This window comes from Neltuma alba, unplaced genomic scaffold, assembly GCF_004799145.2.
Source record: "Neltuma alba isolate B1F8T4 unplaced genomic scaffold, ASM479914v2 tig00013419_pilon, whole genome shotgun sequence".
In the NCBI taxonomy this organism is placed as follows: domain Eukaryota; kingdom Viridiplantae; phylum Streptophyta; class Magnoliopsida; order Fabales; family Fabaceae; genus Neltuma; species Neltuma alba.
Window position 1 is genome coordinate 343,084 of NW_021637672.1, and position 13,705 is coordinate 356,788.

The 13,705-nt window shown below is 34.5% G+C and overlaps 1 protein-coding gene across 1 annotated transcript; it reads left to right on the forward strand.

The window, feature by feature from the left end:
• The first annotated feature begins 1,686 nt into the window (after positions 1-1,686).
• Positions 1,687-12,711, forward strand: LOC114737249 (uncharacterized). The gene is made up of 9 exons (XM_028925165.1): positions 1,687-4,632; positions 4,932-5,192; positions 5,309-6,037; positions 6,434-7,270; positions 7,369-7,749; positions 8,392-9,129; positions 10,084-10,917; positions 11,264-11,378; positions 12,590-12,711. The coding sequence occupies exons 1-9, from the start codon at positions 1,840-1,842 to the stop codon at positions 12,709-12,711; spliced, it is 6,810 nt and encodes a 2,269-aa protein (XP_028780998.1). The 5' UTR covers positions 1,687-1,839.
• Positions 12,712-13,705: the final 994 nt, after the last annotated feature.

Here is a 13,705-nt window from a genome sequence, read left to right on the forward strand (position 1 = left end):
AATTAATCAAAGTGTATGTTTTGAAGTTTAAAAAAAGCGAAGAATTTCAACAAAGTTGAAAAGCTAATGGATATGACTTTTAAAGGATGAATATTTAAAATACTGAAATTAAATTATTGCAGAATAATATCAAGGATTAGCTGGTAATTAAAGTATTAAATTTTCAAAGACCCCAAAACCACATTGTCTTTTGTGGTTGATTATTTCTAGGCTCCTTCTCTTAATTTCTAAGCTCATAATCTGAAGAGAGACAACCAATTTATGATCTGCATAAGTAATTTTAAGTTGGAGTGTCACGTTCAGGGACAACTGTGTAAACAGCAGTGTGCGTAGGCAAAGTTGACTGCGACTCTGCAAAGTCTTTGGGTCAATCCATAAAGTCATTTTGTCATCCCTCCAATATGTGTGGCTATGGTTAAAGCTATCGTCTTTCTTCATCTTCGCATTCTTCAGCTTACTAAGTCTCTGTTCTCCAACGCTCTTCTGAACTTCCCTTTAAGTTGCAAACCATTTCAATCCTTACTGTCCGTATGTGTCCGTTCACTCCCTTGTTCATATCTCTCTTCTCGTTCATTTTCTTGTGCATCAATTTGTTGCTTTCAGTCATAAAAATATTTAAAAATTAGGGGGAAAAAAGCAACAAAAGGAAAATTCCTGTGCTGTCAATCTTGCCCCAAAAAAGTCTCTTTAAAAGGTTTTGTTACTGCTTGCCTAAGTCTTTAGATCTGAACTAAATTAAAAAAAAAAAAACAAAACAAAAAAACAAAGAAAAGTCTGGCTTAAATATTTCTCTCTTCTTGCTACTACTGTCCTTCTTCACATACTGATACTTTTGTTGTGATCGATCATATATGAAAATCTAAGAAGTGGGCACTTCAGGAGTTTTGGTGCTGTCTTCTTCCGTTTATATCAGGCGCAGAAAAGTGGTGCTGATCACAAAGGGATCCAGGTAAATCCTTCTCTTGACGGTTATATACTTTGGATTTAGGCCTAAGTTTCTTTTTTTGTTTTGTTTTGTTTTTTTTTTTTTTGGGGCACGCGATTATGGGTATTCTCACTAGTTTTATTTTCAATTTGTTCACGATAAGGATGCACAAGGTCGATTTTTTTGAGGTAAAAATTCATTGGTGCACTGATTGATCTGAAACTTCTTTTTTTTTTTTTTTTGAATTATCTCATAATTTTTATCTGTTACATTTAAGAGAAATTTTCTACGTGGACAATTTGTGCTCGCTTATTCTAACTTCTTCACTTTTACTACTTAAAAATTTCTCGCAGCACTGCAAGATATTTTAATTTGAAAGTTCATTCAGACAAAAATTAATAATCTTAATCATATATAATATAAAACACATAGTACTCTATTAAAAAAAAACACACAGTATTAGAAAAAATGATAATTTTAGAATGCATTTTCAGTGGAAAGACAATGCATTCTCCTTCAGTCCTATTTATAAGATACTTCTTGCATGTTTTATATAAATTAAGAAAAATTTTAAACTGTATTAACTCTTTATTAAAATATAATAAATTTTCAACTTTACTCCTATTTAATATATACATTATAAAAAATGGAGGACAAAATAGTATATTCATGTTAAAAATTTAATAAAGTAACTTATAAATTAATCAAGAAATTTTTTTTTTATGCCTTGTAAATAGGACTCATGGAGTATATTATTTATAATTCTTTAATTTAAAAAGACATCTATGCTATAATGTAAATGGAGACATTGGCATTGAATATTGATGCCAATTTTTCTCTTACCAATTGCTGTTCTTGGTATTATCAGTTGACCATATATTTGAGTTGCTACACAGCTAAATCGGGCAACAAGAATGGAGATTGTCACGACCATTGCTGGAAAATTTGTAGAACCGATAGTAGGCTACACCGTGGCACCCCTTGGAAGGCAATTGGGTTATTTGATGTTCTACAAAGGCAATTTCAAGAATCTGAGGGATCAAGTAGAGGAGCTGAAGAGACTGAAGGAAACTATCAGTCATGAAGTGGAAGCAGAAAGAAGAAATGGACGGCAAATTTACGATGCTGTAAAGAACTGGCTAAATAGCGTAGATGAAATCATTGGAGCAGCAGAGGAACTTGGTGATGATCCTCGTCACAGGAACGTTGGCTGCTACAAGTGGCCTTTTCCTGATTTGAAGTCACGACATCACCTCAGTAGAAAAGCTAAGAAAATGGCTGGCAATGTTGTTGAATTAATGCAACGAAAAGATAACATTCGTCCATTCGCATTCTTACCTCCTCTAGAGGGAGTAGGCTCTACGTCTGCGACAAGTAGTGAGAAGCTTCAATCAAGAAAGAAAATGATGGAGGACATTGTCTTGGCTCTACGAGATCCCAACTTAAGCCGAATAGGAGTCTATGGGCTTGGCGGAGTGGGAAAAACCACTCTAGTTGAAGAAATTGCTAGAAAAGTTAAAAGCAAGCTGTTTGATGAAGTTGTTATGGTTAAGGCATCCCAAGTTGCAGATCTTGAAAGAATTCAGGGTCAAATTGCAGATTTTTTGGGTCTTCACTTTGAAGAGATGAGCATCAATGGAAGAGCAGATCGCCTCAAGCAGAGGATTAAAAATGAGAAAAGTATCCTGATCATATTGGATGATATTTGGCCAATGCTTGAATTAGAAAAGGTGGGAATTCCTCTAAATGACCACAAGGGTTGCAAGCTATTGTTGATTTCTAGAAATAAAGAAATACTAAAAACAATGGATACTGACGAAGATTTTCTGATAGATGTTTTAAATGAAGAAGAAGCTTGGAGCTTGTTTGAAGATATGGTGGGTGATGTTGTCAAAGAAGTTAGTTTACGTGATGTGGCAATCAAGGTGGCCCAAAAATGTGCAGGCTTGATTGTTCTTATAGTGACAGTGGCAAGAGCATTGAAAAATGAAGATAATCTTGATTCTTGGAAATATGCCTTGAACCAGCTAAAGACCGTTGATAAGAAAGGAATGAGTGAGAAAATTTATTCGGCTTTGGAGTTTAGTTACAATCATCTTCAGGGTGATGATGTGAAGGCATTTTTCTTGCTTTGTGGATTAGTTGGTCCACAAATTTCTGTTGAATGGTTGTTCAAATATGCCATAGGTTTAGGCATATTCAACCAAACTTATTCTGCAAAAGATGCAAGACTTGAACTTCACAGGTTGATTGGTTCCTTGAAGGCATCCTGTCTATTACTCGAAAACAACTCAAACATGGAAGTTAAAATGCATGATATTGTACATGAAGTGGCAGTCTCAATTGCTTCAAGAGATCAACATGCTTGCAAAATTGGAAGGGGAGATGAGTTATGGCCACCAGAGGAATCCCTTCAAAGATGCACTCAAATCAGCTTAGATGAGTGTCATATTCCTAAACTTCCTGAAAGGTTAGAGTGTCCTAACGTTAAACTTTTTCACTTGTTTAATAACAATGAATCTCTAAGCGTCCCAAATTCTTTCTTTGAGGGAATGAGAAACTTGAAGGTATTAGATTTGACTCGCCTGCACTTACCTTCATTACCCCAATCTTTTCATTCCCTTAGTGACCTTCAAACTCTTTGTTTGGATGGGTGTGCTTTGGAAGATATGACCAACATTGGAGCTTTAACGAATTTACAAGTTCTTAGCCTTTACAAATCATCTATGAGAACATTGCCCAGTGAACTAGGGCAATTGACTCATCTTAAAATGTTGGATTTGAGCCATTCAGGAATCGAAATCTTCCCGTCCAACATTATATCAAAACTGATCAAATTGGAGGAGTTGTATTTGGGGGATACTGCCATCAAGTGGGACCAAGAGGATTCAAATGAGGAAAATAAAAATGTTTCCCTTGCCGAACTTGGGTATCTAGCGAACTTGACTGCTCTAGAAATTCAAATCAAAGGGGCTTGGGTTCTACCAAGGAATATAATGTTTGACAAACTAGAAAGATACAAAATAGTGATAGGAGATGCTTGGGAATGGGCTGATAATCATGGGGCCTCCAAAATGTTGAAACTCAAGCTTGACAGTGTCATTCATTTGGAGCATGGGATTAAAGAACTTATTAAAGGAGTGGAGGATTTGTACTTGGATGAAGTAAATGGAATCTCCAATGTGCTTTACCATTTGAATGGAGAAGGATTTCCCTTGTTAAAGCATCTTCACATCCAAAATCATGGAAAAATTCAACACATCGTCAACTCAACGGAGAGAAAAAGAAGTCTTGTTTTCTTCCCAAAGATGGAGACATTACTACTTCAAAATCTCAATAAATTAGAGAAGATATGCCATGGCTCATTTATGAATAATTCATTTGCAAAACTTAGATCCGTCAGAGTCAAATATTGTGGCCAGTTGAAGTATCTCTTTTCAACGCTGATGGTCAAAGCCCTTTGCCAACTTGATGAGATTGAAGTTTCAGAATGTAATTCTATGAAAAAGATTGTGTTTATAGAAAATTCTTTGCCAAACTCAGAAACTGTTGATGACAATATTGAGTTTTGTTCATTGCGATCCTTAACTTTGCAATATCTACTAGCCATTGAGGATTTCTACTCTGGTTTGTCGACATTTTCATCAACAACCATGCAGAGTTCGTCGTCGTACATTCACGCTTCATCATCTTTTTTTAGTGGAAAGGTATTTGTTTTATTCTTATATTGCATTCACTCTATGTATGCATATATTTTTGAAATAGTAAGATACAATTAGAAATACTAATGAAAGTATAATTTATAAAATTTTGTTAGGAAAACAATTTTTAAGTTTGACCATATATGTGTATGATGTTGATTATTGGATCAATTACTTCCAACCGAACCATTATCCTCTGTATGATCAAAATCCTCAACATTTTCACTGTTCTTAACTATTTTAGTGTTTTTTTTTTAATTCTTGTGGCTCCATGAAATTACTAATAATTTACTTTTTTTTTACAGGCTAAGTTTTCTAATTTGGAGACTCTAAAGTTGAGTGCAATCTATCTAGAAAATATTTGGCAAGATGATCACCTTTCTATAGCCAATTCTTTTCACAAGCTGGCTAAACTAAGTGTCGAGAAGTGCAGTGGTTTGAAGTATTTATTCTCATCGTCTATGGTTCAAAGTTTTCCAAACCTTAAGGAGCTTGAAATAAGAGAGTGTGAGATGATGGAGGAGATAATTAGTACAGAGGGGAGAAATGGCACTGGAATAGAAGAGGTAAGAACTTGTATTATTTGAGCAACTCATATCACTATACATAAAAAAATATGCTCTTGTGTAGTTGCCATCATTTATTATATATATGGACCTATAAATTGGCCTTTGCATCACAGGTTGGGCTTCTAAAATTGGAGACTATCGTAATCAGCCACATGAAAAGGTTAAAGAAAGCATGGCATTCCCAATTTGATGGGTTGAAGACTATGAAGGTCAATAATTGTGAGAAACTTGAGAATATTTTCCCAGATATGCACACAACATTGGGAAGAATAGAGACGTTGATGGTTAGTGATTGTGGCTTAGTGAAAGAGATATTCAAATTACCTGCCAATGAAATCAATAATGGGGACGACACAAGAACACAAGTCACACAATTGAAAAAACTCCATCTGCGCCGCTTGCCAAAGTTGAAACAAATATGGAGTAAGGATCCCCAAGGAAATTTCTGCTTTCATAATCTCCAAGATGTCTATGTTGGAGGTTGTCTAAAGTTAGAACATCTCTTCCCATTTTCAATAGCGCTGGAACTTCAACAACTTGAACGACTCACAGTGGATTATTGTGGAATGAATAAAATTGTCGCGAAGAAACAGGGACCAATGGAGGAAAAAGCCATATTTCACTTTGATCGATTATACTTTTTGGAGATTAAGAACATGTATGAACTTGATAGGTTTTATGGTGAAAATCACAGTTTAACCTGCCCATCACTGAGAATGCTATGGGTCTTCAACTGTGCAAAATTGAAGTTATTCGGGAGACACAATACAAGCAACCATAGAGAGACTGCTGATGGCCAAAATCCGCATCCCACCCAACAACATCTCTTCGTAGTTGAAGAGGTATGGTCATCATATGTTTATTCTTCTCACACACACACACACACACACACACACATTCCTTTTCAGTTAGGTAATAGCTCAACTTTTTAATGCAATTCGTATAGAAAACGAAAATTTTATGGTTTGAAGGTAAGGAAAAATTGTGATATTTCAATTTTTATATGAAGCATTTTATTTTGGGTATATTTTAGAAGATAATAAAATGGAAACAGGAAAAAAGGTATGGGGATTTTTACGTGAAGTTTATTGCTCTTCAGTGATATAGCCAAATAGAACATAACTTATTATGTGTGTATTGTGCCTCTTTGCTTATGGGTAAATATTTCTTATTGTTAGCATTTATTATTGTTATTATATGTAAGAGAAAATAAATAAATGAAATATATTATATTGCAGGTGATTCCACAGTTGGAACTGTGTACATTACATAATGAAGAGGCTATAATGATGTTGCAAGACCCACAATGGAAGGACCATGGTCTGAGTAAATTGAAGACACTTCGACTGTCCTATTTTGAGGACAAAACAGCAGCAACTTTTTTAGACTCAATTGTGCAGAAGGCACCAAGTTTGAAATCTCTAACTGTTCAACATAGTTCCTTGAAAGAGATATTCCGAGACAAAAGAGTTCCATATAAGGAAGGCAAAAACAAAATTAACACCCAGCTTGAATATCTAAGATTAGATTACCTACAATTGCAACACATATGTAGAGAAGGATGCAATATCGATCCCATCCTTGAGGCTCTTGAAGTTTTATATGTGACGGAATGTGGCAATTTGAAAACTTTGGTTCCTTCCTCCGTCACTTTTTCCCACTTGACATATTTGAAGATCATGGAATGTAATGGATTGATGAACTTAATTTACTCATCAACTGCAACAAGTTTGGTCAATCTGGAAGACATAACATTAAAAGAATGCAATTCACTTGAAGAAGTAGTGACGCAGGGGATGAACGAGGCAAGAGATGAAATAGTGTTCAGACGTTTAAGAACTTTAGTGTTGGAAAGCTTGCCAAGGCTCAACAGTTTTTCATCTAGTCAGTTCTTCTTCAGGTTCCCCTTGTTGAAGAAAGTTGTTATGAGACAATGTCCAAGGATGAAAACCTTCTGTGAAAGAGCAGCAAGCACACCAATGCTTAAAAAGGTCATAACAAAAGATGGGAAAGATGAAGAATGGTGGTGGGAAGGTAACTTGAATGGAACAATAAAAAAAATCTATGTGGATAAGGTATGTTTTATTCCCTTTGAAAATGGTGTGACAATTGGTAGTAACAAGCGAAAGTTTGTTGTTTAACAACTCTTCATTGGAAATTTCCTTTTGTGCAGATTGCATTTCGTGACATGGAGCATCTTCGTTTATCCTTGTATCCTGATCTAAGAGATTCTTGGAACAGTCCCGTTGAGAACAAAGTATTCTGTAATTTGAAATCTCTAGTGGTGGAAAATTGTAACTTCTTGTCAGATGTTCTTATTCCTGCAAATTTTCTACGAGCCTTGGGGAAGTTGGAAGAAATTCAAGTGAGAGACTGTGATTCACTTGAAGCTGTGATTGAATTTGACAATGCAAAAGAAGAGGCAGAATCAGATAAAGAGACCAGTCATCTGCGAAAAATCTGCCTATCTAATCTGCCTAAACTCCAATACATGTGGAAGCCAAGCCTTGGAGGGAAAAAAGAAGAGGATGAAGTTGAAATCCAACGTCAAAAGGTGCGAGATATTTCGTTTGCTTTTGAAACATATCTCAACTACAAATTATTTAAAGTTTTGCTTTTCAGTTTAGTTTTGAATAGTTATAATCAAAATATGTACAAGCAGTCAATAATTCATTGATGATATTCTTTTTAGTTTTGAATAATTTTAGTTAATGTAAAACGGACTGAATCGTTATTCAATAACCAAAAACCAATCTTTGTAAGAGAGAACAATGTGGTAGAGTAACAAACTATATAATACAGTTGAACATTTTTTTAAAATTCAATAAAAAAAGATGAGGCTGATCCATAGCATCAACGACCAGCATCTTTGATTGTACACAGAAACGTAAAAAACATTCAGGGTACAACTTTATTTATTTATTCACATTTTACTCTGCCAATTAAATTATATTTAAGGACTCAATAAGCTATAGAGAATAACTTAGTAGAGTAGTTTGACTGTTGAATCTTGAATACACTCAAATTACTTTTACAACTGACCAATAGAAAAAAGTAAGAAGGAAGAAAGAAAGAATTACATTTTGCATTTCTGTAATTATGACTAAAACAGAACGGAGTTACTTGTGTGTTTTTTATTTATATAAAACTCATCCCAAGGATAGTTTATAATTAACAGTGAAACTCTTCATCGCAGGTACTTCTACCCAAACTAGAAACAATAATAATAGAAGACTTGCAAAACCTGGAGACAATATGGCACCCTATCCTAACTCCGAATTCCATGGGCAGCTTTGAGACATTGAAAGTGAAAAATTGTCAGAAAATTCAGCATATATTTCCAATATACATGCACGGAGCATTTGCAACACTAGAGACACTGATGCTTGAAAACTGCAACTTAGTGGAGGAAATTTTCCAGCTGGGTGTCCGTGAAATGTGCTGTGGAGATGATACAACGCGACTCAAGAATATAACCATACTTCGACTGCCAAAGCTGAAACAAATTTGGAGGAGAGATCCTCAATCAAGTCTTTATTTTAAGAGTCTACAAGTTGTGCGAGTTGAAGAATGTGGAAATTTAGAGTACCTTTTTCCATTCTCCATAGCTAAGCACCTACCTCAAGTTGAAGCAATTACAATAAAGAATGCTGAAAAGATGAAGGAAATTGTTTCCAAGAGAGAAGAACCCTTAGACAATGGTGTGAAATTTGAATTTAATCAGCTAACCTCAATTGTGCTTTGGAATTTACAAGAATTGCAGAGATTTTGTGCCGGAAATCATAGCTTATCTTGTTCATCATTGAAAGAATTAGATGTTTACAAGTGTGAGAAATTAAAGTTGTTCAAGACACAAGGTGCAAGCAGCCAAGAAAGACTTTCTAACAACAATCTCCATGTCTCAAAGCAACAGCCTCTTTTTACACTCGAAGAGGTATGGGTTGTCTCTTATTAAAGAAAATAACTAGTTATACTTTTTAAGTGTTTATATGTTTGTGAGGGATGTGTCCAGGGATGACTGGTCTCTAGGTGAAGTCAGTGAAGAGACTTAGGTCTATATTACTTAATAATATTTATATTATTTTTCTTATTTTTGTAGTTGCAAAATCACTTATCGAAGTTTTATAAGTGAGTAATTCTAACTTTTTTAATTTCAATTGATAATATTGCCAATCATCATTCAACATATTTTGCAACCTATTAAGGATGATAGAAGCACTTCTAATTTTGGAAAACTTAAATCAGTAACAATTATTACACCCATTGTCAATAAAAACATCCCATAAGTAATGCATGTATTTAAAAAAATAATACAATTTTTATACAGTTCAACACTTCTATGAGAATATTAATTAATTTCTTCTATTAGAACTCTTCTCAATACCCTCAACTGAGAAAATAAATCAACACCATTTAACATCATAAATTCATGTTACCACTTATATTGAGTCTACCCTAACACTTTTTAATTGTGGCCTATCTCATAAAAAAATTGATATTGATAATATACCTATATTTGATGTGGGTTCTGCATGTACATACTAGAGGCAGCTGGTGTCTTTAGCCTTGCATCCCGCGATCTTGCTGCTTGTTGATTTTAATAACTCAAACATGTTTTATATTATTTGTGTTCCCTCCAAAGTTTTAAGAGTGCTTAAAGTTCCTTTCAAATCTAAATATTAGGCATGCTAATAATCAGTCACTTGCATGCATGTTGCCCGATTATATAATTGAGAATGGTATAATTAGCTGGGTGACAATTTATCTTCTATTACATTGCTCGAGACTAGAGATTTGATGAACTCTCAAGACCTGCCAAGAATTCCTGTAAGACATAACTAGACATATTTCCTTTCTAGTGATCAACTGTTTTCCTTGCATGGCATAGGTGATTGACAACTTAGAGATCTTGAGTTTGGGCAATGAGCATGCAAGCATGATATTCCAATCGCAAGTTCCACGAGATCATCAATTTCACAAACTCAACTTTCTGCGGTTCTATGAATTAAAAGATGCTCATGCTACTTCCTTATATTGGTTTCTCCAAAATATACCCAGTCTGGAATGGCTAGTCATTCGAGAAAATGCTTTCAAGGTGATATTCCCAGACGAAACGCCTCGAGATGAGAAAGGAGAAATTGATATTAAAACACGACTCAAGAAGCTAACGCTATGTAAATTGCATGGACTCCAGCACATATGCAGAGAAGGATGCCAATTGGATCAGGTTCTTGATGTTCTAGAATACCTACATGTGAAAGAATGTTCCAATTTGAAGCACTTGGTGCCTTCCTCAGTAACTTTTAATCACCTAACATATTTAGAGGTGCAAAATTGCAGTGGATTGATGTATTTAATGACCTCTTCAACAGCAAGAAGTATGATTCAGTTAGCAACATTGAAGATAAGAGAGTGTGATTCAGTTGACCAAATTGTGGCTGAAGAGGGTGGGGAGAGCATAAATGAAATTGTTTTCAACAGTCTAACAGTTCTAGAAATTGATAGTTTGCCTAAACTCCAAATGTTTTGCTCTAGTAACTGCTTGTTGAAGCTTCCATTGTTGAAGAAACTTGTAATAAAGCGATGTCCAAGAATGACTAGCTTTTCTGCAAGGGAAATAAGTGCACCCATGCTTCAAAAGATACTGACAGAGGAACAAGATGAAATGTGGTGTTGGGAAGGTGATCTTACTAGAACAATCAGCAAGATGTTTCAAGATATGGTATGTGCTGTTTTTTTTTTTTTAACAGAAATTAATCATGTCATGATGAGCATCAGAATATCATGTACATGTAGTCGCAATTTCTTTTTACATAGTACGAGAGCTATTTGAAAATAATGGCAAATTTATCGTTCAATGTGATTTAATTTGATGTTTGTGGATATGGCATGTTTTGATTTAAGAAAAACATTTCTCGCAGACGTGGACAAAATTTAATCGTTCTTTTTGTGAACACGATTTGATTTTTTTCCTCATGACCAGAAAACATTATTACAGAACATTTAGAAAAGGCGATTTTTGTATTGTTTAGTTTGCATTGATTCCCTTCTATTTTGCCCTTCAAAAGAGTGCGAGCACAAGCAGAGCATTGAGCTCCGTGGAAGATGGAGAAAAATCAAGGGCTAACAAGATTGATGATTCAGGGACGCAAGAAATGCACAAACTTCCAATTCCACATGCAGGTCCAAATTAAAACTCTCTTGTATTCTTCGTTTATTCATAACTGCTCAAATATTGGCTTTAATTTATTTTCTTACAGATTCTATCGGCTTTCTATAGTACTGTTCTCTAGTTAAACTTATTTTATTATTGCTACAACCTCATAACATATTCTATATCTATTTATTTAGATATTAACACTCAAAAAATATATTCACCACCTAAAAGCAAAATTCAACCCAGAGTCACACAATCTTCACATACATTATACTAGTGTTTAAACTTCCATTCCGTTCTCTAATGTGAACCCGATACTATACTCATTAGGACAAGGTGCTTTGGGTTCAAAAACCATCTCACTATCAGCACAGCGAGCATGCATCAACAATTCACACATATAACACTAAATTTTGCTCTTAGGAAGCTCAAACTATGCCAAACTATCCTCACCCCACAAGGACGTTTGCTTCTGCCTCAAAAGAAGTAGATTTCAATCGGCCCCATCATTCCCAAATAGCAACCATTGAAGAAAATAGAGATGGGGGAAAGGTTTACGAGACTCTCCTTGTCCTAAAACCAGTGCTGCATGTGGGCACCGTGCGCTCCTCCTCCCTCTCCTTCTTCCCCGACGTCCTCTGCTCCTGCTCTCCCACCCTGTTCTGTTCTGCAATGTGAGTGAAGTGAGGAGCTATTGGACCAACCAACATCCACAAATCTGAAACTCATCTTCATTCTTAGGTGGGGCACGTTTTAGCCTTCATACTTTGGGCTTTAATCTTATCCCAAAATCATTTTTCGGCTTAGGGTGATGAATTTATTATTATTTTACCCCTTCTTATTAGTACTTAATTATCAAATAAATTCCAAAAATTAATCCTTAATGCTTTTTAAGGTTTTTCTTAATTAGCTTATTTTTATGGTTGTTCAGATATTATAACATTGTTTTGTGTTCCCCAGTATTCTGCAGCCCAATATAGTTAAAATTTTAACTCTTTTAAATATATATATATATATTAAAATCTATTTCTTTTTTTTGGCTAACGTATTAAAATCTATTAGATGAATAATAAGACTTAAAAGATACCTTGTAATTGGAAACCGATACATTGGTTATGACTGATGACAACGACAGTAATTTTTTTTCTCTTTACTTTTTCGAAGAAGAAAATTTTTTCATTTTAATTTGCCAGATCTTGTAGCATTTATTTATTTTTGCCGAAATTTGTCTGTTCAGCCATTAGGACTGAAGAGATGAATGAGACCACTCAAACACCGTTAGCTGAGGCTGATGAAAGCACATTAACTCAGACCTCTGTTCAACAAACAGGTATATTCTGTGGTTCCTATTTGCCATAAATCATGCTAATGAAGTGCTTTATCATATTGTGTGCCGTGACATATTTTATGACGTACGTGGACTTTTTATTGTGTGAATGGAACATAATAAAAAACAGTTTAATCTTTTGGAAGAAAAAGTTTACTTTACTTTTCCTTTTGCCCCTAGAATCTTGAATTTTTTTTTGTTCAATGAATTATTCTATTTTACTTACTGGTTTAGCTCTTCAAATTCAAGATGAAACCGTTGAGAGGCCCTTGGTTCAAGGTACAGGACAAGGCACATTAATTCTTGGCATGGTTCAGAACATAGGTTCTAATCTTATGTTTTCTATTGAAGTACAATATTATTATGTTTTAAAACAATTTTGTTCAATTGAATTGGTCTTGGTTATTGCATTCTTTTGATTAACTAATAATTTATTTTTATTTTAACTAATATACTAGAAAAAATACATTCAGATGGTACTAGGAATCAGGAGATATGCCACACCTTAGAGAATGCCATAGTTCCTTTTGCTCAAAATACACTAAGCTCTTCCGTCATTGACAATATGGGTACTGATTTTTGTTTTACAATCTCCAAGTTACGATTTTTTTGCCTTAATATGTCTTCTTATGCTTCAAATGCTAATTGCTCCCAAGCTTCAACTATATTATTTTAGTTTGATTTGCCACCTTATTTAGTGATGTATAATAACTCATTAATGGGATGAGTTTGCATACTCACCAAGAGTAATAGTCCACACTCATTAAATCTGAACTGTTTAGATCTTGTGTATTTCTTATTAATTGTTAAGGCATTCTATTACTTATTAATTGACGCTTCAAGCTCTATACCATGTAGATCAAAATACATTTTAAAAAATTACATGATCCAAAAATATACTTCTAACAAGAATTTGACGAGTGAAACTATAAAGTTGTATAGCAGCTAAAAGTAGAGTAAGTAACTATTTTTCCCCATCTTTTTTTAGAATGAAGAATTTCTCCCCCAAAATATAAATCGTCCTTT